At 44.3% G+C, this 26,687-nt stretch overlaps 1 protein-coding gene across 1 annotated transcript in view; it reads right to left on the minus strand.

Annotated features, from left to right (window-relative positions):
* LOC141144211 (metalloreductase STEAP4-like) overlaps nucleotides 1–26,687 on the minus strand; it is a 44,081-nt gene that overhangs the window by 16,123 nt on the left and 1,271 nt on the right. The window contains exons 2-3 of the mRNA XM_073629663.1: nucleotides 7,775–8,236; nucleotides 1,399–1,926 (exon numbers count right to left, since the gene is read on the minus strand). Coding sequence (XP_073485764.1) covers nucleotides 1,399–1,926; nucleotides 7,775–8,233 — 987 coding nt within the window. The 5' untranslated portion in view covers nucleotides 8,234–8,236. The remainder of the gene's footprint in view (nucleotides 1–1,398; nucleotides 1,927–7,774; nucleotides 8,237–26,687) is intronic.

Raw genomic sequence — 26,687 nt, forward strand, 5'->3', positions numbered from 1 at the left:
ACATGAACTTTAATGGCATCCCAGCTGATGGTTGTAATCACCTCTGTCAGTGTGAAATGGTTTGTCCCAAACCTGATACACTATATTGCCAAAAGTATTGGGACGCCTGCCTTTACACGCACATGACCTTTAAAGGCACCCCAGTCTTAGTCCGTAGGGTTCAATATTAAGTTGGCCCACCCTTTGCAGCTATAACAGCTTCAACTCTTCTGGGAAGGCTGTCCACAACGTTTAGGAGTGTGTCTATGGGAATGTTTGACCATTCTTCCAGAAGTGAATTTGTGAGGTCAGGCACTGATGTGGACTAGAAGGCCTGGCTCGCAGTCTCCGCTGTAATTCATCCCAAAGGTCCACAAGGTAAACCTTGTGGACAGCCTTCCCAGAAGAGTTAAAGCTGTTATGGTTGCAAAGGGTGGGCCAACTCAATATTGAACCCTACAGACTAAGACTGGGATGACATTAAAGTTCATGTACATTTAAAGGCATGTGTACCAATACTTTTGGTAATATAGTGTATATTTGGTGCAAAACCATATGTTGAACCTGGCATAAATCCAGTGAGCTGATTACTTCCTGTGCTGCATCGGTTACATTGTTCCCAGCTATCTTTGTGGATTACAGAACACATCCTGACTATGTTCTAAAAAAGGAGAGGGAAAGTGTTCTGTGGTCCCATATGTCTCCCTGTCCTAGGGTGACAACTAGGGATGAGCTTGTGTTTGGTTTGACCAGGTTTGGGACAGCTATCATTCATGGGCCAATGAACTGTCAGTGGGATATTCCCTGCCCTGCAGCTGACATACACTGGGAGACAAGGTTGCTTGTGACATCAGTGACCTAAGATGTCATCAGTGACCTAAGATGGCCATGTGGCCATAATGCAGCCCCTACATCTAAGAAATGGTATGCTGCAATGTGTTATATTTTTGTACTTAAGTTTAGATACACTTTATAACCCAGAATTCATGAACTGCCCAGAATTACATAAGGGGCACCCATGGTGTTCCAAGTGAATCTGAGACTCAGGGCCCCCAGAACAGCATGGCAAGAGTTTTAACTAGCCACTGCACCTAAAGTATATCTATAGCCAAAAGTTTTCTCTTTTTGTTGTATTGGATAGAGAAGGGAATGACTGGGTCTATGACAGCTAGGGCTTTGAGAAAGTGAGTTTAATGGTGGGAGACCAGGACAGGTGTCCTCATTGGAAGTTTCTCCTCTATCTCTGCTCTGGTGACAACTGTAATATTTTCCATTTCCCATCACCTTTATTCCTGGCCATAATGACCACCAGCTGGCGTTGCTGCCGTTGTTTTGGCTTAAGATGTACTTCCTTTTCCATGAGTTTTCAGTTTATATTAATTTAGTTGCATTGAATATTTCTAGGGTCAAAATAATTACCTGTTCCTTTATGTAATGTTCCGTCCACCACCTTACATAGTAACGTATGGGCATCACCAGTGTGTAGATGGCATGTAGAAAGGCATAGGCCAATGCTACCAGCCCAAGCTGTTTCCGGCAGAGCATCCATTTGTCCAACCAGTCCGGAAACCTGCTGTATTTGGTGCCTCGGTACAACTGGATGATGGCTGCAAAGATTCCTGGGAGATAGACTAAGGCCAGCAGTATGAGAGAGACGATGGGGAACACTCGGTTGGCAATGGATATCATGATGAGGTAGGAAGCGTCCTCCTTATTTGTGGCAAGGGGATGGAACACCTCAAAGATAAGACAATAAAGGAAGACCAATATGGTGAAACCAGAGCAAACATAAAAGGGAAGTCTCCACATTGGGAATAACTGCAGTGGGTAATTCTCAATCTCTTTGGCTGCCAGCAGAGATCCTTGGTCCAATGGTGTCAGTCCAAGAGATCGAACAATATCCATAACCACTTCCTTTGCTTTTGCATCATCTCCACAAAGGAAAACCTGTTCGGGTATAAAAATGGGTTTGAGTGTTGCATTATCATAAAAGCAAAACAGCCATTACAGTATTGCAATTAATACATATTGAACCTGTCAATACTACCATGATTATTATCTGAAATTTTATTATTATTGTTGTTTTTCATATTCTCTTTTGGCATCCTATTCTACCCAACTGCAAAAATATTTTTTTACTGTACTCACTCCAGCTCCAAGGATTTTCTAAGGACAAGCAAGCCCTGGGACCCTTGCCACCAGTGCCCCTAAAAACAACAATCCTCTACATATGTGGAATTTTTTTATTGCAATTGGTTGCAATATACCCATGGCTCACTGAAAAGAAAAAAATAGCAGTCTTCAACACCTGCTGCAGCGATATTGGGAAATTTCCTTAGATCATAATTCATTTTTCTGTATTTTATTGACCCAAAAGCCTCGTACACACGATCGGATTGTTGGCTAACAAAGCGTCAGACTTTTGTCCGAAGGGCGTGTGCCAGGAACTTCTCTTGCATACAAACGGTACACAATTGTTGGCCAACAAACACGAACATAGTGACGTACTACGTGGAATTTCAGCTCATGAGCGCCACACTTTGGGCACCTTCTGCTAATGTCGTGTTTGGGGAGCACTGATTCCGAGCATGTGTATTTATACTTTGGCCTTTTGTGTGACGGACTTGTGTACTGACCATACGAAAATCTGAAAACAAACCGCTGTCCGCCGAAAATTTACTAGCCAACATCCAACATTTGTTGGCAGAAAGTTGGACAACAATTGTCTGATGGATGGGTGCTAACGGTCAGATTTTAGGCAAACAGGAAGGGATTTACATTTTCTGCATTCCTAGGCCACTATATTATGATTCTCAGCCCTGGGCAGCTATTCAAAACAATTGATGGAAGTTCATCCCTGACCAGCTGCTCACAGCAAATGATTATCGCAGCCCTTAGCAGCTGCACAGAGGACACACAAATTTCAATTCTTTCAATTCTTTCCCATAACTTTAGCTTTCACTACTGAAGGATTTTGCTATCAGGAATTACCACTTTAGCCCCTTCATGATCAGAGCACTTTTTGCTATTCTGCACTGTACTACTTTAACTGGTATTTTCGCAGTCATGGAACACTGTATGCAATTTTAAATTTACATAATTTTTTTCAAACAAATACAGCTTTCTTTTGGTGGTATTTGAGCGCCACTAGGTTTTTTATTTTTATTATATAAACGAAAAACAGACAGAAAAGTTTGAAAAAGAAAACCACAATATTTTTTACTTTATGTTATATAACATATCCAATAAAAAAAAAATAAAAAACAAGTTTCTTCATAAATTTAGGCCAAAATGTATTCTGCTACATGTTTGTGGTAAAAATGAAATCATAATAAGTATATATTAATTGGTTTGTGTCAAAGTTATGGCATCTACAAACTATGGTATATACTGTATACTAGAATTTATGTAGCTATAGGCGCTATACTGGTAATGATAGTGATCAGCAATTTATAGTGGGACTGTGATAGTGTGGCGGCCAATCTGGGGCTAACAGACACTGACTGGAAGGGACACTGAAGCCTCGTACACACGATTGGACTTTCCGACAGGAATTGTGTGATGTCAGGCTGTTGGCGGAAAATCCGACCGCGTGTACGCTCCATCAGACAATTGTTGTCGGATTTTCCGCAGACAAATGTTGGATGGCAGGTTTTAAAACTTTCCGCGGACAAATGTCTGTTGTCGGATTTTCCGCAAGTCCGTCGGACAAAAGTCCAAAGTACAACCACGCATGCTCGGAAGCAAGGACGTCAAATCGTACCAATGTGAACCAGGGCTCAATCTGTGTCTGTAGCGCATGTTTAAACCTTAATACCATAAATAATAACCTGTTGTTCAATTTTTACTCAAGGAGTATAGAACGAGTTTGGAAATTCTGGAGAAATGCTTAAATAATGCATTACAATTTAACTGAACCCCTTCGATTTTAGTCGACTAAAATATAACGGGGGCAGTATCAGGGCAGCATGTCTTAAACTGCGCAACAAATGTGCTCTGCGCTTGTGGTGCCAGTAAGTGTTTTTGTTGATGAAATTGACAATATTTTATTCAACTAAAATACGACTAAAACTAAAATGGCATTTTAGTCAGAAACTCAATTGAAATTTGACATAAAAATTAAAGTGATACTAAAGTCCATTTTTTTCATTTAACCGTTTTCGGACCGCCTCACGCAGATATACTGCGGCAGAAGGGCACGTACAGGCAGATTAACGTACCTGTACGTTGCCCTTTAAGAGGCGGCTCGTGCCCGCCGGGAGCTCCGTGACCGCGATCGCAGGTCCCGCGTTCCCGATGTCCGCTGGGGATACCCGCGATCGTCTCACAGTGAGGAAGAATGGGGAGATGCTAATGTAAACAAGCCTCTCCCCGTTCTGCATTGTGACAGTGTCACTGATCTCTGCTCCCTGTGATCGGGAGCGGTGATCAGTGATGTGTCACACACAGCCCCTCCCCCCCGCAGTTAGAATCACTCCCTAGGACACACTTAACCCCTACAGCGCCACCTAGTGGTTAACCCCTTCACTGCCAGTGAAATTTTTACAGTAATCAATGCAATTTTTTAGCATTGATCGCGGTATTAATGCCAATGGTCCCAAAAAATGTGTCAAAATTGTCCGATGTGTCCGCCATAATGTCGCAGTCACGATAAAAATAACTGATCGCCGCCATTACTAGTAAAAAGAAAATTGTCGATAAAAATGCCATAAAACTATCCCCTAATTTGTAGACGCTATAAGTTTTGCGCAAACCAATCAATAAACGCTTATTTCGATTTTTTTTTACCAAAAATATGTAGAAGAATACGTATCGGCCTAAACTGAGGGAAAAAAAAATGTTTTTTTAAATATTTTTGGGGGATATTTATTATAGCAAAAAGTAATAAATAATGCATTTTTTTCAAAATTGTCGCTATATTTTTGTTTATAGCGCAAAAAATAAAAACCACAGAGGTGATCAAATACCACCAAAAGAAAGCTCTATTTGTGGGAAAAAAGGACGTAAATTTTGTTTGGGAGCTACGTCGCACGACCGCGCAATTGTCAGTTAAAGCGACGCAGTGGCGAATCGCAAAAAGTGCTCTGGTCAGGAAGGGGGTAAATTCTTCCGGGGCTGAAGTGGTTAAAAATAACAAACATGTTATACTTACCTGCTCTGTACAGTGGTTTTGCACAGAGTAGCCCTGATCCTCCTCTTCTCGTCATGTCCCTCGCTCCTGGCCCCACCCTCCCGCCGAGTGCCCCCACAGCAAGCAACTTGCTATGGCGGCACCTGAGACGAGCCGCTGCTCCGTGTGTCCATTCAGACACGGACCCGTGTCTCAGGTCCCACCCCGCTCTCTCCTCATTGGCTCGCAGACTTTGATTGACAGCAGTGGGAGCCAATGGCGTCCCGCTGCTGTCTCAGCCAATGAGGAGGGAGAGTCCTTGACAGCCGAGACTCTTGTGTAACGTCGCTGGATCAAGATGGGGCTCAGGTAAGTATTGGGGGGGGGGGGCTGCTGCCAGGGCCGGACTCAGGGCCGGACTGGGTATGAAAACCAGCCCTGGAAAAATGTCATACCAGCCCCATAGCATTATTATACCAGCCCAACAGCATAACGTCATTATTTTCTTGTTCATAAAATGGAAAACCATGCATTTTAAAGCACATTTAAAGAGTGCATTATATATATAGATAAGACACATATAAAAGCACATAGGGCTTTATATATATATATATATATATATATATATATATATATATATATATATATATACACTGCTGTGCGTTTGCTGCTTACACAGTGCTGTGTTAGGAAATCAAATAAATCGCTTCCCTAACACTGACCCGCCTCTCAGCCAATCAGGTGCACTGGGTCTGGTTACCTGTCACCTGATTGGCTGAAGTGACAGGCGCTGTGATCGGAGGGAGCGTGGAGCAACGCGCTGACCTGAGACAGGTAAGTGCCGGGCGGGGGGGACACTGGCAGGAATTGATGGGGCAAACTGGCGGAAATTGATGGGGCAAACTGGCAGCAATTGATGGTTACAGTGGCTGCATTTGGTGGCATAGTGGCTGCGTTTGATGGGCACAGTGGCTGCGTTTGATGGGCACAGTGGCAGCATTTAATGGGCACAGTGGTGGCGCTTGATGGGCACAGTGGTGGCTCTTGATGGCACAGTGGTTGTGTTTAATGGGCACAGTGGCTGCAATTGATGGGTACAGTGGCTGCGTTTGATGGCACAGTGGCTGTGTTTGATGGGCACAGTGGTGGGAATTTATGGGCACAGTGGCTGCGTTTAATGGGCACAGTGGTGGCAATTTATGGGTACAGTGGCTGCGTTTGATGGGCACAGTGGCTGTGTTTAATGGGCACAGTGGTGGGAATTTATGGGCACAGTGGCTGCATTTAATGGGCACAGTGGTGGCAATTTATGGGTACAGTGGCATGCGCTTGATGGCACAGTGGCTGTGTTTAATGGGCACAGTGGCTGCAATTGATGGGTACAGTGGCTGCGTTTGATGGCACAGTGGCGGGAATTTATGGGCACAGTGGCTGCGTTTGATGGGCACAGTGGTGGGAATTTATGGGCACAGTGGCTGCGTTTGATGGGCACAGTGGTGGGAATTTATGGGCACAGTGGCTGCGTTTGATGGGCACAGTGGTGGGAATTTATGGGCACAGTGGCTGCGTTTGATGGGCACAGTGGCTGTGTTTAATGGGCACAGTGGTGGCAATTTATGGGTACAGTGGCTGGGCTTGATGGCACAGTGGCTGCGTTTAATGGGCACAGTGGCTGTAATCGATGGGTACAGTGGCTGCGTTTGATGAGAGAGAGAGAGAGAGAGAGAGAGAGAGAGGGGGAGAGAGGGGGAGAGAGGGGGAGAGAGAGAGATATTTTGTACCTTAATTCTTGTGCTGCAGCTGCACGGCCGGCCACTTCTATTCTCCTCGTGCAGATTAGTGGGCGGTGCTGGCGCCGCACAGGACGAGTCACGAAGGGAAAAATCAAGCAGCACGGTGTTCTCCTGCTCCTCCCCTCACACACACAGAGGCATATTACACTTTAGTTGAGTGTGGGCGGTGCTGGATCGGAGGAGGAGACACAGTGACACAGGCATTGCATAGTGCGGCGGCCGCTGCTGACACAGACAGCCAGCCAGCCAAGCTCAGAGGCAAAAGCGGCCTCAGCGGTACTAAATGCAGCCAGCCTACCGGGAAATATCCCGGTTTCCCGCTAGGGATAGAATGCATGAAGATAAAAAAACCTTCTTACTTTAGAACCACTTTAACACTGGTGCCAGTGTTTCTTAATAGAGCAGCAAGGAAATGCATATTTTGAATTGTAATAAAACTTGCTGCAAATGCGCTAAAACATGTGATAAACAAACACATCAAGTCTGCTCCTGAAAAAGGTGCCTGTAGCTAAAAAAAGTACACTTTTCATGCAGATTTTGGCATTTTTGCCCCATAGACTTCAATCAGGGTGTCTGAGAAAAACCCATGAAAATACAATGCGTTTATTAGCCACTCCCATAATAAATGTCTATGGGATCAAAAACACACAGTCTTGCCCCAAAGAAAGTTCTGTACAGTACATTGCTTCTAAAACACCCCCCCCCCCCAAAAAAAAAGCCCAAAAAAAGTCTTTAAAATCTCGTGAATTTGTTATGTTGAAGGTTGAATGGAGCCTTATTGCTTAATGCTTTTGCCAATTGTCTGTTGTAATAAAATAGCTATTAGTGACATGGCCCTATTTGTATGAAACAAAGATTATTGATTTAGTACAATGGATTGTGTATCTCTTACCTGTCTGCTGGCATCCAATGTTCCTGATTGCAGAGCCCAGGCAGACACCGTATTAAATGCTTTGACCACTTTAGCACCTGGTAACAGACTGGCCAGGTGCTCAGCATTGGATTGCGGGTACTGATTGATTTTCAAGTTGTTACTGACATCTACTAAGACTTTTCCCTTCAAGATGTCAGAAAATGGCTTTAGAAAGTCATAGTGCTCCCTGTGAACGGCTACTATAATGACGGAGGACTTCATCGCGGCCTCGGCATGGCTGAGAACCTCGGCTCCTCTTGGAATGAGGTTGGAATTGAAATTTGGGTTTCTGCTTCCAAAGACAACCACATAACCACACTGGAGTAACTTATACCCCAGAGATCGTCCAAAATCTCCAGTGCCAAATATACAAACCGTTCCACGTTTTGCTGGATCTGAATGCACTTGAAGAGGAATGTTGTTCAAGGATTCATCCATCTCCTGAAAAACAAAGGCACAGGTTGCTTTTTAGCAATATACCGTATTTATCGGCGTATAACACGCACAGGGGTATAACACGCACATTCATTTTAAGAGGGAAGTTTCAGGAAAAAAATCTTACATTTTAAATAAGGAACTTTGAAGCAAAATAAGGGTCAGTGCCCATCTGCAGCCTCACCATTGCCATCAATGCAGCCTGATCAATGCCCATCTACAGCCTCACCATTGCCATCAATGCAGCCTGATCAATGCCCATCTGCAGCCTCACCATTGCTATCAATGCAGCAGCCTCACCATTGCCATCAATGCAGCAGCCTCACCATTGCCATCAATGCAGCAGCTTCACCAATGCCTTCAATGCAGTAGCCTCACCATTGTCATCAATGCAGCAGCCTCACCAATGCATTCAATGCAGCAGCCTCACCATTGCCATCAGTGCTGTCTGATCGACGACCATCTACAGCCTAGAGGGGACAGGGAGGGGGGTGGGACTAGCACCGACAGATTACATACAGTGAGAATCTCCTATGATAGACAGAACAGTGGTCCAATGGCGGCTCAGGAGACGGGACTTCCTATTACAGAGGCCGCCAAGTAAACAGGAGATTCTCATTGTATGTAATCTGACGGCGCTCGTCCTGTCCCCTCCGAGGCAGCTAAAATTGAAGTATTGGCGTATAACACGCACACACTATTTGCACCCGATTTTCATGGTGAAAAAGTGAGTGTTATACGCCAATAAATACAGTATGTCTTTAGCAGTATCATTTTGCAGTTGTATTCCAATTACCAATCAAACAAGAACTGCCAATTGCAAGCAGGCATGCATCAGATCCACTTTTTAAAATTGAGTGTTAGGGAAACAACTAATTATGAGGTTGAAATATATTTGTTTACTGTTCTACTGGCCAAAGGGTTTATCATTTTGACCATTCTTATGATACACCAACCTGTTACAGCCAGTAGAGGTTATGTATAGCCTCAGAGGCGTAACTGGAACCTTCAGATCACCGGTGCAAGAAACCATGAAGGGCCCCCGACCAGGGCCCTTCCTACAGATTCTGGGGCCTTTTATTCCCATCGTGGAACCCTTTATTATGGTCCAACAGTGGGCCACCTTCCTTCCATCTTGGGGTTCCCCCACACCAGAGTCTAGTTGCAAGTGCAACCTTTGTGACTCTGGTAGTTCCTCCGCTGGTATTAGTAGTTTTTAATTTTTGTTTTTTTATTTTTTACAATTTAATTTTTTATTATTTTTACATTTTTTTTAGGACCAATGTTGGGGGGCTTTGGTGAAATATCAGGGGTCTAAACAGACCCCTGATGTCTCACTTTTGAGACGGAGAAAGGGACTGAGGACAGATTCATCAGCTGCACAGAATGAAGCCTCAGCTGCACAGAACGAATAAACAGGAATATTTCTGTACAGAGCTTTCCATTAATTCATAAACCGAAGCATAGTAAACACAGTTTACTATGACTCAGCTATGAATGACTGAAGAAAAAAAATAGAGTCAGTGATCGGTACCAATTACTGACTCTATTCATTAAGACCAGGAATGTGTAATTTACTGGCCCCTTCACCGCTCTCCATCCTGAACAATCCCCTGCAGCAACCGGTGGGGGGGGGGGGGAGGCCGGCAGGGCAGGCGGGGGTTTCAGGAAGGCACACAGGGGCCTAGGGCACCAGGACAGGGAAAGGGAGGTGGTGGGAGTGGCAGGTGGAGGAACTGATGACCTTCATTTCTCTCCTGCAGCCACTGAATGCCTGCAGGATGGAGAGGAGGAGAAGCAGACATTCAGCGGCTACATGGAGGGATCAGTTCTTCTACATGCTGCCTCCCCCGACCCCGCCGCCTTCCTATCCAGGCATACAGAGGGGCCACAATGGCGACCCCTGCAACCCTTGTACATACGCCCCTGTATTGCCTAAACTTTTTATTTTAGTTTTGAATGGAGTAAAAGAGTGTTAAGGGTTATTTTTTCTATCCATGTCCCATTGGGGAGATTTCCCATCACTTCCTGTCCTGGAGGCTGCGGTTCCACCCAGAACATATAAGTTTCAAAGTGTTAAGGCCAGTATTAGACTTGTGCATGATGTAGGGGTTGGGGGATGCTGATGTGGGCAACCTGGCACGCTCTCTATTAGACAATCCTGGAAGCAACAATTTTGCAGAAGGATTGCATATACATATCTTTGCTGGTCAGAATCATAGTGCTGCAGCAAACTGGAATATGTTAAAACTGAAGTGCTGACTTCCACTCATGAATGGATCATGTTTGAAGGTCATACGCATTTATATGGGGTGTCTGGTGAGGCTGTCCTAAAACACAAACAGGGTGCACCTATAAACGGGGGGACCTCAAATTTGGAAGCAACATATGCAAAGTTCAAAATTAGTGCCAGACCAATGTGCTTAAAGTGAAAAACGTCCGCAAAGCATCACAAAAAGGCCAACGCGTTTCAGGGCTTCATCAGTATTCCCCTTTATCAAAGCTCAGATATTGGTAGACCGGGGCGGACACAAAATGGCAGAATCGCCACAATGATTTGTTTGATGAAAAAAAGTGACATAGAGCCCAGGACCAAAATAGCAGCAGCAGCACCTTTGTACACTTGAACACCTCAAAAGCATATGAAAAATGTGTCATATTTTCATCAAACCTTTAAAGTGGAAGTAAAGTCTTATTTTTTACTTGTACCTACAGGTAAGCCTATAATAAGGCTTACCTATAAGTACTGTGAAAATCTCCTAAACATGCACAGTTTAGGAGATATTCAGAGTGCATGAGCCAATAGCATAATCGGCGCAAGCGCTCTGAAGGTCCGGCTTACCGTGCTAGACCTTCAGAGCCCATGCCGTAAACGGCGGCATCTGCACGCCTGCGTGGGAGTGACTTCATCATGGCTCCAGGCCTCCCACAGCAACAGAGCCCACGAACCCAGAAGAAACACCAGGGAAGATGTCAGCCGTCTCAGCAGTGTGCGGGCGCTGCTGGAGGGCTTCATGCTAAGGTAAGTATTTCATAATGAGTTAGTATGCGATGCATACTAGCACATTATGCCTTTGTCTTACAGATTTTTTTTGTTGTTTTTTTTTCCCCAGGGTTTACAACCGATTTAATTGTGGTTGTAGCACCCTATAGGATGCTAGGCAAATATATTTTGGCTTGCTCTGTATATTTTGGCTTGCTCTGTATATTTTGGTTTTCTCTGTAATCAGAGGAGCAGTAATTGATTGCTTTTGTCTGCTCATGGTTTCACAGGCTGAAACTTTGATGGTTTCCTCCTGCCTCTGTAAGAATCATCTAGAGCGGGGGTCTCCAAACTATGGCCCTTCAGTAGTTCAGGAACTACAATTCCCATCGTGCCTAGTTATGTCTGTGAATGTCAGAGTTTTACAATGCATCATGGGACATATAGTTCCACAATAGCTGGAGGCCCATAGTTTGGAGATCCCTGTTCTTGGGGTGAGGGCAGGAAAAATGCCCAGCCTGAATATTTACTATGCCCTGTCATTGAGGAGGTAAATAGGTTGGAGATGGAGGGATGGATTTGGGCTGGGTTCACACACACTGTGGTCGCAGCTCACAGCAGGGGGTCCAGTGCGTCTCTGTTTACCAATTCAGGTGCGAATCAGGTTAGAATTTTTGCCTGAATTCGCACCTGAATCGGAACCAAAGACGAACAGGACCCTTTCCAAATGCCGACCTCGGCTGTCCCGTAGCTGTGTGAACCTGCTCCATTGAGAGGCGGTCACACTCTGCAGGGAAACCCTCATCCAGTTCTAATATATGTAAACCTATCCTCAGGGGGCTGTTTGCCCGAGGTAATTTTTGGGCTGGATGCTGGACTGCTCTCCAAGTGACTGAACCTATGGACTTATCATGCTTCAGGATTTTTTAATAAGAGCCTTTATCTATGCTGCAAACTATTGTATGGTCCTCAGCCTTAAAGCTATTGACTGCTTCAATCTGATAAATGACTTCACTGGTATTCAAACTATCTCATAGTCCTCAGCGGTGAACTATTAGACTGCTTTAGTATGCTAAACTACCTTATGGTCACTAGCTGTGAGAGGTAGACTGGGTTACTTTGCTGTGTTACTTTGAAGAATGTCCTTGGATAATAGTGCTCTGAATTTTTGGAGTATCTCAAACCCCATTGTCCTTCTCTTGTTAAAGCTTTACAAGATAGAGATCTAAAAAGTCTTCTCCTAGACTGTTTACCGACCTCAGCTCCGGAAGGTTTTACTCCCTTCATGACCAGGCCATTTTTGTTGTAGTTCGGCACTGTTATGTTAACTTGTAATTAACGCTCTACACAAATTAATTTTATATCATTTTTTTCACATAAATAGAGCTTTCTTTAGGTGCTATTTGATCACCACTGTTTTTTTTTTATTAAATGAATTTAAAAAAGACTGAAAATTTTGAAAAAAAAAAACAACAATATTTTTTACTTTCTGCTATAAATCATGTCCAAATAAAAAATAAATAAAAAAAAATCACATTTCTTCATAAATGTTGGCCAAAATGTATTGTGCTACAATACAAATGTATTCTGTTACAAAAAGTCACAATAAGTGCATATTGATTGGTTTGAGTGAAAGTTATAGCTTCTACAAACCATGGTATTTATAGTGGAATTTTTTTTATTTTTTGTTATATTATACTACTAATGGCAGTAATCAGCAAAGTATAATGTGACTGCAATGTGACAATAATTGGCTCTAGGGGGGTAAATACAGTGATCAGTGATAATACTATACACTGACACTGTACTAATGACACTGGCTGGCAAAGGGTTAACATCTAGGGGCAATCAAGGGGTTAAATGTGTGTCTAACAATGTTTAATGTGTGCTGCTTTTTACTAAAGAACTTTGTTTTTTTATCCCTGCTTTGCAGGTATTTACATACCTCCCAACAGTCCCAGATTGGGCGGGACTTTCCCACATTTCAAACTTTGTCCCGCGGTTTGTCCCGGTGTACAGGGACCTTGTCCCACATTACTCCATTGCTGACAGCCTAGCACAGTGGTTCTCAACCTTTCTAGTGCTATGACCCCTTGATAAAATTTCCCAAGTTGTAGGGACCCCTAACAGTAAAATTATTTTTGTAGCGTGGGTTGCCAGCACCCAAGGTAAGACAAGTAATTTGCGCCCCTATCCCACAGACATTTAGCTCTCCCTGAGTCCTTTCCACTCATACAGTATTAAAACCCCTCATGGTACATTTTAGGATGTACCACTCTTTCTCTTTGTTCTCCTTTCTTCCCCTTTTATCTCTCTCTCTATCTTAATTTCTTGGAGTTTTTTTTCCCCATCCCTCTCTCTAGCCGTCTTTCTTATTCTTTCTCTCCCTTTTTCTTTGTTCCTCCCCCTCTTTTCCTCTCCCTTCCATGTATTCTCTATTTTTATTCCTTTTCTTACGCCTTGGTGGTGGGATGAGTGGCAGTGCTGGCGGGGAGTTGGGATGAGTGGCAGTGCTGGGGGAAGTTCTGATCAGCCAACTTAGGTGCTCTTGATCAAGGTCATCTGCTGATCTGAGAACTGTAGTGGGGACTTTTAATGGCAACTATAGTCACAGGTAGTGTTACTCACTGTGTCTCCGACTTTGTGGTGTCTTGTAGCAGTGACACCTATGCCAAAATTAGGAGATAGGGTCTCCTCCAGCCCCTCCCACTTCACATTCCTCACCAGTCAGCTGACCTCTAGTCTCTGCCCCCCAGTCATGCCCTAAACTAAATGAGCGGATGCAAAGAGGCTGAGTGGGCAGCTGCGGGCTGCAGGAACAGCCTTGCTGGACGGCCACAAAAAGGCTGGGACATCAGTGCTGGCTTCAGGAACAGCCAGGATTCAGTGACCTCTGGCAAATCATCATTTGACCCCCGAGGGGGTCCCGACCCCCAGGTTGAGAACCACTGGCCTAGCAGGACATGCAGCAGTGTGAACATCCATCCAGCACAGTCAGGGATTGGTAGGCAAGCTGGCGGCTGTACAGCCGCAATGAGTGTGAGTGCATATCGGCCCCGCCTATCCCTGACATCAGAGCTTCAATTTGAAAGCTGCACTCACTCTCATTGTGGCGTACTCCCCTTGCCCACCAATCCCTGACTGTGCTGGATGGATGTTAACACTGTCCTGCTAGGCTGCGCTCATTTGTTATCCATCTAAAGCCGCCATTCTTGCCTCGGCTCCTGTATGCTGGTAATCAAGATTTTAGAAGATAAGTGTGCTATGTTTAATTCATTGGTGTCTTTGCAGTTTAACTCCTGAACCTTGCACTCTGTACAACGCATGCCTAAACCTTGCACTCTGTACAACACACTCCTGAACCCTGCACTCTGCACAACGCACTCCTGAACCCTCCACTCTGTACAATGCACTCCTGAACCCTGCACTCTGTACAATGCACTGCTGAACCCTGCACTCTGTACAACCCACTCTTGAATCCTGCACTCTGTACAATGCACTCCTGAACCTTGCACTCTGTACAACGCACTCCTGATCCTTGCACTCTGTACAACGCACTCCTGAGCCCTGCACAACGCACTCCTGAACCCTGCACCTTGTACGTAATGCATTCCTGAACCTTGCACTCTGTATGAAATGCACATCTGAACCTTGCACTCTGTACGAAACTCACTCCTGAATTGTTCCACGCTTAGCGTAACTGACTCTTCCGCATTGTAAAAACATTTGTAATAGAGGCTTTCTATTATAACTTTTTTTAAATGATCGTACTGGGATTTGTGTCCTTGAGACGCCAGCTTGTGGCACAGCAATCAAAGCCTTTTTATAAGTACAAGCAAGTTTTTTAACCACGCCCCTTTAGCCCCCCACTCTTAAGCATTTGGCCACACCCATTTTACCATGCTACGCGCACTGCAGGTCACTTCCTCCCTCAAGTGTTCTTCATTCTGAAGTTTAAAAGTTGGGAGGTATGCCCAGACTGATCATTCACCAACCCACCCGGCTGACTTCTCAAGAGACCTCCTGGACGTGCTGACCTGCTCCCGCTGTCCTCTCCTTGCTCTCGTGCCTCCAGAAAGGATTCCTCAGTGTGTTGTAGAGGGTCCCACCAGCACCCGAGCCTCAGGCCCAAGGTCACCCCCCAGACTAGGGGGCACCCTCAAGGGCCACCGACAGCCTCCTCAGCACTCCGTCTCCATCTTCCACCCAACTGCCCCTGCTGGCATGATTCATGAGTATTTATGAGGTGATCTGCCCCCTGCCAGCCCATTTTTCTGGGAATTGGCTGGGGCACTCATCAATACTCCAAGCAGCTCCTCCTAGACTCAACATTCTACTTCTGGAAGCTTCTCCAAGGTTCCAGAAAGCAGGGGGAGTCACCAGAAATGCTGCTTGCTGAGTCATCCAGCCTCCCTGAGTCCCTCAACCCTGACCAAGATTCAACCCAGGCCTGGCTCTCAGCCAAGCCAATCTACCTACATTAACAGCTGAACCTAGTTACATCTAGCACACTAGAGGGCTTTTATCAAGAAATAACACATCTTCACTGTACTCCCCACCACAATGTGCCTACATTTAATCAGGAAATCCAAGCCCTGTGTATGTCCCATTGGAGCTGTAAATGATTTCCACTTTTCACAGGATTGACTGCTCAGGCCTAGGCCGAAGAGGAAGAGGAAGAGGTCACACGATCCCCCATATCTGGAAGTACTGGCCATTCCTGAAGAGTTCCAGTGGAGCAACAAAGCAGCAAAAGTGAAAATCAGTGGGCAGGTTGTTTAATTAAGAGACCCTGTCACTTGAAATGCCCTGTATAATTAATGCACCAACCTTGAATTTGGAGGCTGTATATTTTTATAAGGCAACTTTCCTGAAAATATCTACAATAACAAAACAAAAAACCCATAAGATCCCGTCTTTGGAAATGGTTTCAGCTTCCCTCCCTACAACCTGTGGCTGGAATGCAAAGAATGCAAATTCTGGTTACTTTCTCGAGTGCTGAAAAAACATCTGTATGCATGATTGTAACCGAACATAAGTGTACCGGCTAAAATAAAGGAAATAAACGGTTTTATGTTACAGTTTACACGTCTCTTATAATTTTTTTTTTTTAATATCTCTATACAAATGTTTTGCCTTTCATTTCTAATTGAAATTGAATGGGTTGTTTTACAAGATGTGGTGAAAACCGCATCCAATTCGGACATATGCGAACCTGCCCTCAAAGTGCGACAGCTCTGAACGCTGAAAATTGGCCTGGGCAGGAAGGGGGTGAAAGTGCCCAGTAGGCAAATGTTTAATCTGGCTTTACACAGGACTTCTGAGTTGCATGCTTTTGTCTAATCTGTGCAACCTCTTTCTCTGTTCTGTGTCCAATGTGTGTGGGTGAGGCTGACTCAGGAGAAGGTGGTGTCAGAACCACAGAACACACCAGCTTGTTTTTGTTTTTTTTAATGAAATCCTGAAGTTAACACTATAATTTATCCAGCACAGCTGCCAGCTACATGCAATGAACGCCAAGGTATAAAATGACCAGGTAGGCTGTGTTTTCACAGTCAGAAAGTTTGTGAGTCAGAAAGTTTGCGTTTGCCTAAAGTGTATGTGTAACGCATTTTTCAACATATTCGTTTTCTAAGAGGAAATTACCTTTAAAGCCAAACAGCATTACGTTCCCTGAAAAGTAGCCGGGAAATGTAGCGCCGTCTTTGGAAAACTCCGCCTCTCCCCAACCCACTTCAGTGGACTCAAACTGAGCCGCATAAAATCTTATGTGCGCTGTTCGTTTTAAATTACCAACAGAGAGAGCCCACGGTCTGGGCACAGCGGGGGATACACAGCCAAGTACACTAAGCAAGCTGGAAACTAAGTGGTAGGAAAAAAAAGCATTATGGTTGCAAAATAACATACCACTGTGTTCTATCAATCCCATTTTTTACTGTAATAGTGGAGTGACAAGTTAAAGTGATTGTAAAGTCTTGTTTAAAAAAAAACTGAAAAAAAAACAAACGTGTTCTACTTACCTCTCAAACATGTTCTACTTATCTCTTCTGGTACTATTGGTTTTGCACAGAGCAGCTCAGATCCTCCTCTTCTTGGGTCCCTCTTTGCTGCTCCTGCACCCCCCCTCCTATCAAGTGCCTCCACAGTCAGCAGCTTCCTATTGGGGTACCTGAGCCGAGTCACAGCTCTGTGTGTCCGTTCAGACATGGATCCCCGACCCGGCCCTACCCCCTCTCTCCCCTGATTGGTTGACTGACTTAGATTGACAGCTGCGGGAGCCAATGGCGCCGCTACTGTGTCCCAGGAGGAGTGTCCGGACGGCTTTGACATTTGTGGACATCGCTGGAAAAAGATGGGGCTCAGGTAAGTAATTTGGGGGTGCTAGGGTGGCTGCTACACACAAAAGGTTTTTTTATCTTAATGCATAGAATGCATTAAGATAAAAAAAACCTTCTGCCTTTACTACTCCTTTAATGAGGATCTAAACCCAAACGCAGAAATGGAATATATTGCAGTTTACCAATCCATGAAAGGGGAACTGCAGTCTCCATTGAAAGGGTTAGGTCACCTTTCCAGAAAAAATGAACAGGTGAACACCTAACCCCTCCCTAATCCACCCACCCACACTCATCCACCTGTGGGTTAAAAGGAAAAAAAAAGCTGACAGATCCCTGCAAGCACACAAGCGGTATAGATGCCGGGATCTCCCCTGCTGCACTATTGTATTCTGACATGGTGACTCCGCCCCCATCAGAATACACAGGTCAGCGCTGCAGCCATTGGTCATTAGACCAGCTTCTGTTGAACAGAAAGGGATACACATACATTGAAATTCTATACGTGTGTATCCAGCTTAACCGCTATCTGCCCGCTCACAGTATGGGCTGGATCAGAGCTGTATACAATCTCCAGAGGTATTCAGATATATGAGAAGAAAGTGACGTTTTGCTTTCCGCAGCTTAAGAGAGACAACCAGAAGGAACGAATGAAGGCTGTCCAGTTCACGGTGACTACCTCTGATCTTCTCCGGCTCTACAGTAAGACTGGTGATAACACTGACACTGATACATTGGACCAACTTTGATGTAGATTGTTGGAAGGTGTCATTTTTTACAGATTGAAGGATTGCAATAAACGGAACTGTACTAGGTGGAGCTTTTCTTTAATACATCTGAATACCTCTGGAGATTGTATGCAGCTTTGATTCAGCCCATACTGTGAATAGCAGCTGTTTAACCACTTCAGCCCCAGAAGGATTTACCCCCTTCCTGACCAGAGCACTTTTTGCGATTCGGCACTGCGTCGCTTTAACTGACAATTGCGCGGTCGTGCGGCGTTGCACCCAAACAAAATTGACATCCTTTTTTTCCCACAAATAGAGATTTCTTTTGGTGGTATTTGATCACCTCTGTGGTTTTTATTTTTTGCGCTATAAACAAATAAAGAGCGACAATTTTGAAAAAAAGCAATATTTTTTACTTTTTGCTATAATAAATATCTCAGAAAATATATAAAAAAACAAATTTCTTTCTCAGTTTAGGCCGATATGTATTCTTCTACATATTTTTGGTAAAAAAAAAAAAAAAAAAATCGCAATAAGCGTATATTGATTGGTTTGCGCAAAAGTTATAGCATCTACAAAATAGGGGATAGATTTATGGCATTTGTATTATTATTTTTTTTTTTATTAGTAATGGCGGCGATCTGCGATTTTTATCGGGACTGCGACATCATGGCGGACACATCGGACACTTTTGACACATTTTTGGGACCATTGGCATTTATACAGCGATCAGTGCTATAAAAATGCATTGATTACTGTATAAATGACACTGGCCGGGAAGGGGTTAACACTAGGGGGCGATCAAGGGGTTAAGTGTGTCCCAGGGAGTGATTCTAACTGTGGGGGGGATGGGCTACCACTGACATGACAGCGATCACTGCTCCCGATTACAGGGAGCAGTAGATCCCTGTCATGTCACTAGGCAGAATGGGGAAATGCCTTGTTTACATGTTCTGCCGCTCCGTGGCACGATAGCGGGACACCAGCGGACATAGAGTCCGCGGGACCCGCAGGCACGGTTATGGAGTACGCGGCGCATGTGCGCCCACATTGCTGCGTCTTAAAGGGGACGTACAGGCCCATTTGCGCTGCTGTGCCATTGTGCACACATATATCGTCATGCGCTGGTCGGCAATCGGTTAAAGTGATTTGAGGCTTGAAAATGACTTATTTCTGGTGTGTTTGACCCCCTGTGGGGAGTGCGATGCACGATTGTGAGGATTCTGCTGATAGGTGCACACATCAATCAACACTAGGAAACAACACCGCCTGCGTCTTTTCTGGACTTTTTATCTACATCTGTCATTCCAATCAGTGTGCTTTTTTCTCATATGAATATTAACATAAGAAAGCCAGACATATTAAGTAATAAGATGAGCGCTGCTTTGGTAAATACCTGGTGCTGGTTATGTACTTTTGGACCCGTTTACCTTTTGAATGTTTTAATATGTTTTCATTTTAAGCAGCTGCTGATAACTATATTATATCTTTTGTATTTTCATTTTAATCTTTGTTTTAAAAAATGTTTTCTGCTGTGAAAGAATTTGAGCACCATAGCGCTGAGATAGGGGAAGTGGGCCTGTTTTTTCTCTCTTTTATACAAGGTTACAGCCAATGATTATGGCTGTACAACCGCTGATTGGCTATGACCAATCACAGCACAGAACTCTGTGTTTACAAACACACAGACCTCTGTACACAGAGCGGCGATCTGGCTGTTTTTTTCTCCCAGAAATCAACTCTGAATTCAGGGAGAAAACGCAGACAGATCTGTTAGTAAAAGCAGCACACAGTACACTTGTAAGGCACAAAGGTAACCCCTTTAATTGCCACTTGATGTTAACCCCTTACCAGCAGTCATAACTCCCAAATGTCCCTGATTTTGAGGGACTGTCCCTGATTTGGAGCAATGTCCCTCTGTCCCTCATTCCTCCTTAATTGTCCCTCATTTTGGTCTGACCCAAATAGCTGTATATAAAATGCACTTTTTATCTATCAAAAAGTGTTTTCCAGCGCTAAACCTTTCATTTGATTTCTAAATTGCTGCATTTGTAAATTCCAAAAGCCAATATAAAGGAATAGCAGTGGTAAAAAAAGCACTTGTGTGTTTAACCAATCTTGTTTTTTTGTACAATTCTCCTTTAAGAGGGGGCGTGGCAAGGGGTGTGTCCTATGCCTGCATACTTTTGCTGATAGGTGTCCCTCATTCCCATCTCAAAAAGTTGGGAGGTATGCCAGCAGTGTTAATTTTGACGCCTAAAATATTTTCGTCAACTAAAACAATATAGATGACTAAAATACAACTAAATCTAAAATGACTATGACTAATACTAAATTTAATTTATATTCACAACGGTTAAATCTGTGTCTGTAGTGCATGTTCAAACCCTAATACCATAAATAATAACATGTTATTCGATTTTTACTCCAGGAGTATATGATGTTTGGTAATTCTAAAGAAATAATGCATTCAAATTTAAAGGAGTTGTAAAGCATTTGCATTAAAGCGGGGGTCCACCTATCTATCGTTTTTTTTTTTTTTTGAGTTCATTCACAAACTTTTCTTCTCAGCATTACATACTCACATATTGTGTGTAATATGTCCGCCTGTGTCAGATTTCGTCGAAAAGAATAACTTATATTATTCACTGCAGGCGGTTTCCATCTTCATTGTGGGCATTTGAAGCCCACAAGCATTTATTTCCTGGATGTGGTGAATGCTGTGCTCCCAGCATTCACCGCTCGTTCCCGCACATGCTCAGTGGCATCCTGGGAAGCCTGAGACTAGCTCCCAGGAGTCTGGGAGAGGCTAGAAACACTCCTACTCCCACGGGAGGAGAACCAGGAAGTGCAAAGAAGAATAGAAAAATAAAAGGTAATTACGGCGATTTAAATTTTTTTAAACGGCATGTCAGCATCTAGGCAAGGAAGAGAATACATACAGATATTGTTCAAAATTTGGGTGGAACCCCGCTTTAAGGTGAAAAACCTTCTGTGCTGCAGCTGCCCCCCTTTTACCTGACCTTACCTGACCCCGTCTTTCCAGTGACGAGAACGAGCTCAGCAGCTCTAGCCGCTGTCTCGGGTCCCCATTGGATAGATTGATAGCAGCAGCAGCCATTGGCTCCCGCTGCTGTCAATCAAATTCAGTGACACGGGAGCCAGGGGGCGGGGCCGAGTTCTGCTGTCTGTGTCAATGGACGCAGCAGCAGGACTTGGGAGCGCGCCCGCAAGAATGCCCCCATGGAAAGCGTCTCTCCGTGGGGGCAGTCAATGCGGAGAAGGAGCCAGGAGTGCCGCCAGGGGTAAGGTACAGAGGAGGTAAGTATGTTATGTTTGTTATTTAAAAAAAAAAAAAAACACCTTTACAATAACTTTAACTAAACCCATTCGATTTTAGTCGACTAAAATGTACTGGAGATTTTAGTTGACTGAAATGCGACTAAAACTAAAACAACTCAGATGACTAAAATACGACTAAAACTAAAATGGCATTTTAGTTAAAAGATTATGACTAAAACTAAATCGAAATCTGATGTCAAAATGAACACTGCCTACCAGCCAGTGCTATTAGTACAGTATATAGTATTATCACTGATAACTGTATTATTGTCACTAGCGATGTCAGTGTCAATTAGTCAGTTATGTCCCGTGCACACGATCCGAAAATCGGACCACAGATCGTCCGACTTTTTTCTCTTAATAGTCGCAAGTAGAAATTGAATAGGTTACTAAAGTCACGAAAATTCTCGTACGACAGAAAAAGAAAATCGGAAGTGATGTCATGTGTTGTAATGTATTTATATTGTATTTTCGGACGACCACTGTACTGACCAAACGAAAATCGTACGATCTGGTATCGTACTAGGAAAATTTTCGTGCTTGTCTGATCGAATAATATCAGATGAACTGCCGTGATCGGCTCTCGAAAGCTCTGTACTAACGATCCGATTATCGTACGATTGCGTCAAGACGTTATTTTTTTGTACGATTTTCGGATCGTGTGTACGGGCCATTAGTGTCCCTCCCAGCCAGTGTCTGTTAGCACCAGATTGCCTACCACACTATCAGACGATGATTGCCACCATTACTTGTCTGTACAGATCAGCATTTTGATCATGATCAGAACTATACTAGTGTCCCCAATAGTATAGTGCCCACAACAATGCAGTTTGATTTTCACCAAAGACATGTAGCAGAATACATTTTGGCCTAAATTTATGAAGGAATTTGATTTTATTGGATATGTTTTATAACAGAAATTGTAAATACATTTTTTTCAACATTTTCAGTTGTTTTTCATTTATATAATAATAAAAAAAAAACCCAGTGGTGATCAAATACCACCAAAAGAAATCTCCATGTGTGTCAAAAAAATGATATAAATTTATTTTGGGTACAGTGTCACATGACCAAGCAATTTCCAATTAAAGTAGCGCAGTGCTAAATAGTAAAAAATGTCCTGGTCATGAAGGGGGTAAAACCTTCCTGAGGTCAAATGGTTAAGGCAGGAAGTATGTTACTGGCTGGATCAACAGCTAAAAATAAAGGTAGAAAAGATTAAAAGATGAAAATCTGCTAGTGCATCTAAGGCTGGCCATTGCCCATAAAGATTTTTTTGTTTAGCCTGTGGGCGGAGCTAAGCAAATCTAACAATTCCTCCATTTACTCAGATGGACAAATCTCACGTTGTGGCTGTTGCAGTTTGACCGCTTGTGCTGCCAGCTGTCGGCTGATTGAATGCAGCCACTGTTTGGCTGACAATTTTCAGTTGAAAGATGTTGGGTGGGATGGGCTAAAAGGCAGTGGAGGCCCGTCCATTAGGAGCGCACTGGTGCCGCCCCGCCCTATCCATGCTTCCAGTCCCCTAATTTACATACAGGGCGCTGGACTATGGATTCCAATGAAGGGGGTGTTTTTTTGAAGCACGTGATTAAAGCCAGAGGCTCTAATAGGCTTCAAAAAAGGGTAGCCTGCTCCCCGATCCCACCCAGTTGATGCATTCATTTGCTATTGTCACACTAAATCTCCTCCCCCGCCAATCAGGAAGCGGGTCGTGAGACCTGTTTACCGATTGGCCAAAATCCTATTGGACGCCTAGCACCTAGGAGGGGGAGAGAGGAGATGCATAGCAAAAGCCGCTGTGCTGGAGGTGAGGACACTGGAGCCGCCGCCCGCCACCCAGATCGAGTCCGCCGTGCTGGAGCAGAGGACACCGGAGCCGCTGCCCGCCACCCACCACCTAGATGGGGTAAATGCTGGACCTCCAGCCGCCTGGGGGGTGGTTGTTTGCCAACCCCCCCCCCCAACAAAATAAAACCCAGTAGCTGCCACTGCTAAAATGCTACCCGCTGAGCGAATTTCAGCCCAGCAAATGGCCAGCTTATTACTACCCTCTACAGCTTGACAATGCTGCTGTCCAAGGGGTGGCTCCTTTGCTTCTCCAACCAGAGGGGAGACACCCTAAGGCTCGGTTCACACGGGGGCGACTTGTCAGGCGACCTAGCCGCCTGACAAGTCGCCTCCCGTTCTGTGCTATGGAACCGTTCTAATCGGAGCGACGCAAGTCGCTCCGACTTAGAAGAAAGGTTCCTGCACTACTTTGGGGGCGACTTGCATAGACTTCTATACAGAAGTCGTCCTGCAAGTCGCCCCGGCAGTCGTGTGCAGGTCGCCTCGGTGAGGCGACCTGCAAGTCGTGCCGCCTCTGGTGTGAACCGAGGCTAAGACAGGAAGTGTGTTTTCACCAGGTGAAAGTAAAGGGAAAAAAGCTTAAGCCCAGGTTCACATTGAAGCAATTTGGCATGCGATTTGACATGTCAAATCGCATTCCATATCGGCGGCTATTGCCTGCAATGGAACTGTCCAAATCGGGGTGACGCAGACTTTGTGGCTCCGCACAGATCCCCAAAAGTTGTTCCTATACTACTTTTGGTGACTTCGGCGGGCGATTTGTATAAACATCTGTGCATGAATCCGCACAGATGTCTCTGAAATCGCTCCCGAAGTTGGACTGACTGAGTTCAGCTGAACTCGCATGATTTCTAACCCGCAGTCAGTGTGAACCTGGGCTAAAAAAAAAAGAAAATGAATGCATTTAAGTGGTTGTAAACCCTTCACCCAGTGAGGTGACAGCCTCAGGTGAAGCAGTGAGATGAAACAAATCCTCCTACATAAGTTATACTTGTTTATCTGCAATCTTCTCTTTTCTACATCTGATCGAAGTTCAGAAATTATAGAGCCTGTCCATAGGTGTGTGCATTAGGGTGTGCACCCTCAAACACAAATGCGTGTGTGTATAAATACTGTATATACTGTATATATAGCAGTAGAGCAGTGGCCCATGTCACTAGTTAATGTTATTTTTTTTTTTTATTATTACTTATCTTTTTACCATTTTTTTTTTATAATCATCTCTTTATTTTTATTTTTTTTAACAATTTTTTAGGAGCCCCATTGGGTGGCTTTGGTGAAAATCAGGGGTCTAAACAGACCCCTGATGTCTCACTATTGAGACAGAGAAAGGGACTGAGGAGACAGATTCCCCAGTCCCCTCCTCTGTGCAGCCAAGCATCTGGGGTAATCTGCGCAGCACAGGGTGATTAGGGTGTGCCCGGGCACACCTGGCACACCCTGTGCGCACGCCTATGAGCTTGTCTGAGATTGCAGAAAAAAGGGGGTGGAGAGCTGAAATGCTGAGCTCAGTGAGGAGAGCTCCGAGAGCTGATTGGGGGGAAGGGACATTTCACACAGCCCACAGGAACAGATCTGAGATTGTCAATCACAGGCTGTGTGCGGGAGATCCCTCCCCTATCACCTTTTTTTTCTCTTGGTGTCAGGAAAACTTGTCACAAATGACTCCTGCAGATAGCAGAGGAATGCAGCATCTAGAAATTACTCTTAGTGGGGGATTTACTAAAACTGGAGCACTCAGAATCTGGTGCAGCTGTCCATGGTAGCCAATAAGCTTCTAATTTCAGCTTCTTCATTTAAGCTTTGACAATGAAACCTGGAAGCTGATTGGTTTCTATGCAGGCCTGCACCAAATTTTGCACTCTCCAGTTTTAGTAAATCTCCCTTAAAGTGTTACTAAACCCACAACAGTAAAATCAGTCTGTATATGCAGTAAAACATGCTTGTTATACTCACTGTGGAACTTAAGGGGTAAATCCTCTGCATTGTATAAAAAGGCTGTTTGAGCCTGTCTTCTCTGATCCTCCCCTTCTTCCACTGTCCCCAATCCATCTCCTGAAAGTACAGAGCCTTGGGGGCACTCTGCACATGCTCAGTTTGGTGTGTATTGCTAGAGAGATTTTTTTTTTCTTTTCTTGGGAGGGTGCATTTGATCAGCACAGGGCCAGTCAGCACTGTCCAGACAGAGGGGCAGGGGTCCTGCAGCCTCATAGGACAGTCAGAGAAGAATGAAAACTCCTCCTACAAGCTTTAACCAGACACTGATAGAAGTCACAAGACTGAGAAATACTGCTGAGGAGAAAAGGTATTTAGCAGTTTATATTTATTAAAATGATTGCATTTCCATGTTCTGTGTACTGTGGGAGACCAGATATAGTGAATGCAGAGTCCTGGGCTTAGTAACACTTTAAAGTGTAAGTAAACCCCCCTATCGTTTTCAGCCAAGGAAGCTGCCATCTTTGCCTCTGTTTAAGCTACAACTGCCATGATGCTGCACATGTGATCAGTTTAGACACCAGCCATTGGATGGTTTGACAGTTTGGTTGAGAGCACAACCAATGGGAGTGTTACATATCTGGCACGTACCGGAAATGAATCTGTTTTATGGATGAGTTTACTTCCGCTTTAAGTGAGACAAGTAAACAGTATAGAGGGATATGCTTTGTTCATATTTCATGTCACATGTCTGAGGTTTACAACCACTTTTAGGAAAAGGTAAATGTCAATTTCTAAAATATTTGTTTTTTAAGTTTAAGCATGCTTTAGTCTCAGTCCACACTGGTGCGATGCGGGAAACGCACAGGATTTGCTGCGTTTTCACTCTATTGCACTCTAAGCAATCGCACGGCGTCCATGCGATCTGCCTCGGGGGGGTCAATAATAAATCAACGACACCCCAAAACAGATCGCAGAAAGCAGTGCGATTGCCAGAATCGCATCGCATAGGTGTGAACACCCATGCATTGCAATTTAGGTGCGGAGGACAAAAACAGGGTTCTGCACCATTTTGGTGCGAATGCAATACAATTTCAGCCATATAAACAAAAGTTTGTATGGCTGAAAACCCTCCGCACAGACATCGCATGCGATGTGAACAGGAATGCGGTGCGAATCACATGCGATGTCTGCAATCACACCAGTGTGAACCCTGCCTCAAACTTATTTACCAAACAGCAGCAAAAATATAATTGGGGCTCTCCTCACAGAGCCATTTCTAA

Source organism: Aquarana catesbeiana, linkage group LG05 (genome assembly GCF_042186555.1).
Source record: "Aquarana catesbeiana isolate 2022-GZ linkage group LG05, ASM4218655v1, whole genome shotgun sequence".
Classification (NCBI taxonomy): domain Eukaryota; kingdom Metazoa; phylum Chordata; class Amphibia; order Anura; family Ranidae; genus Aquarana; species Aquarana catesbeiana.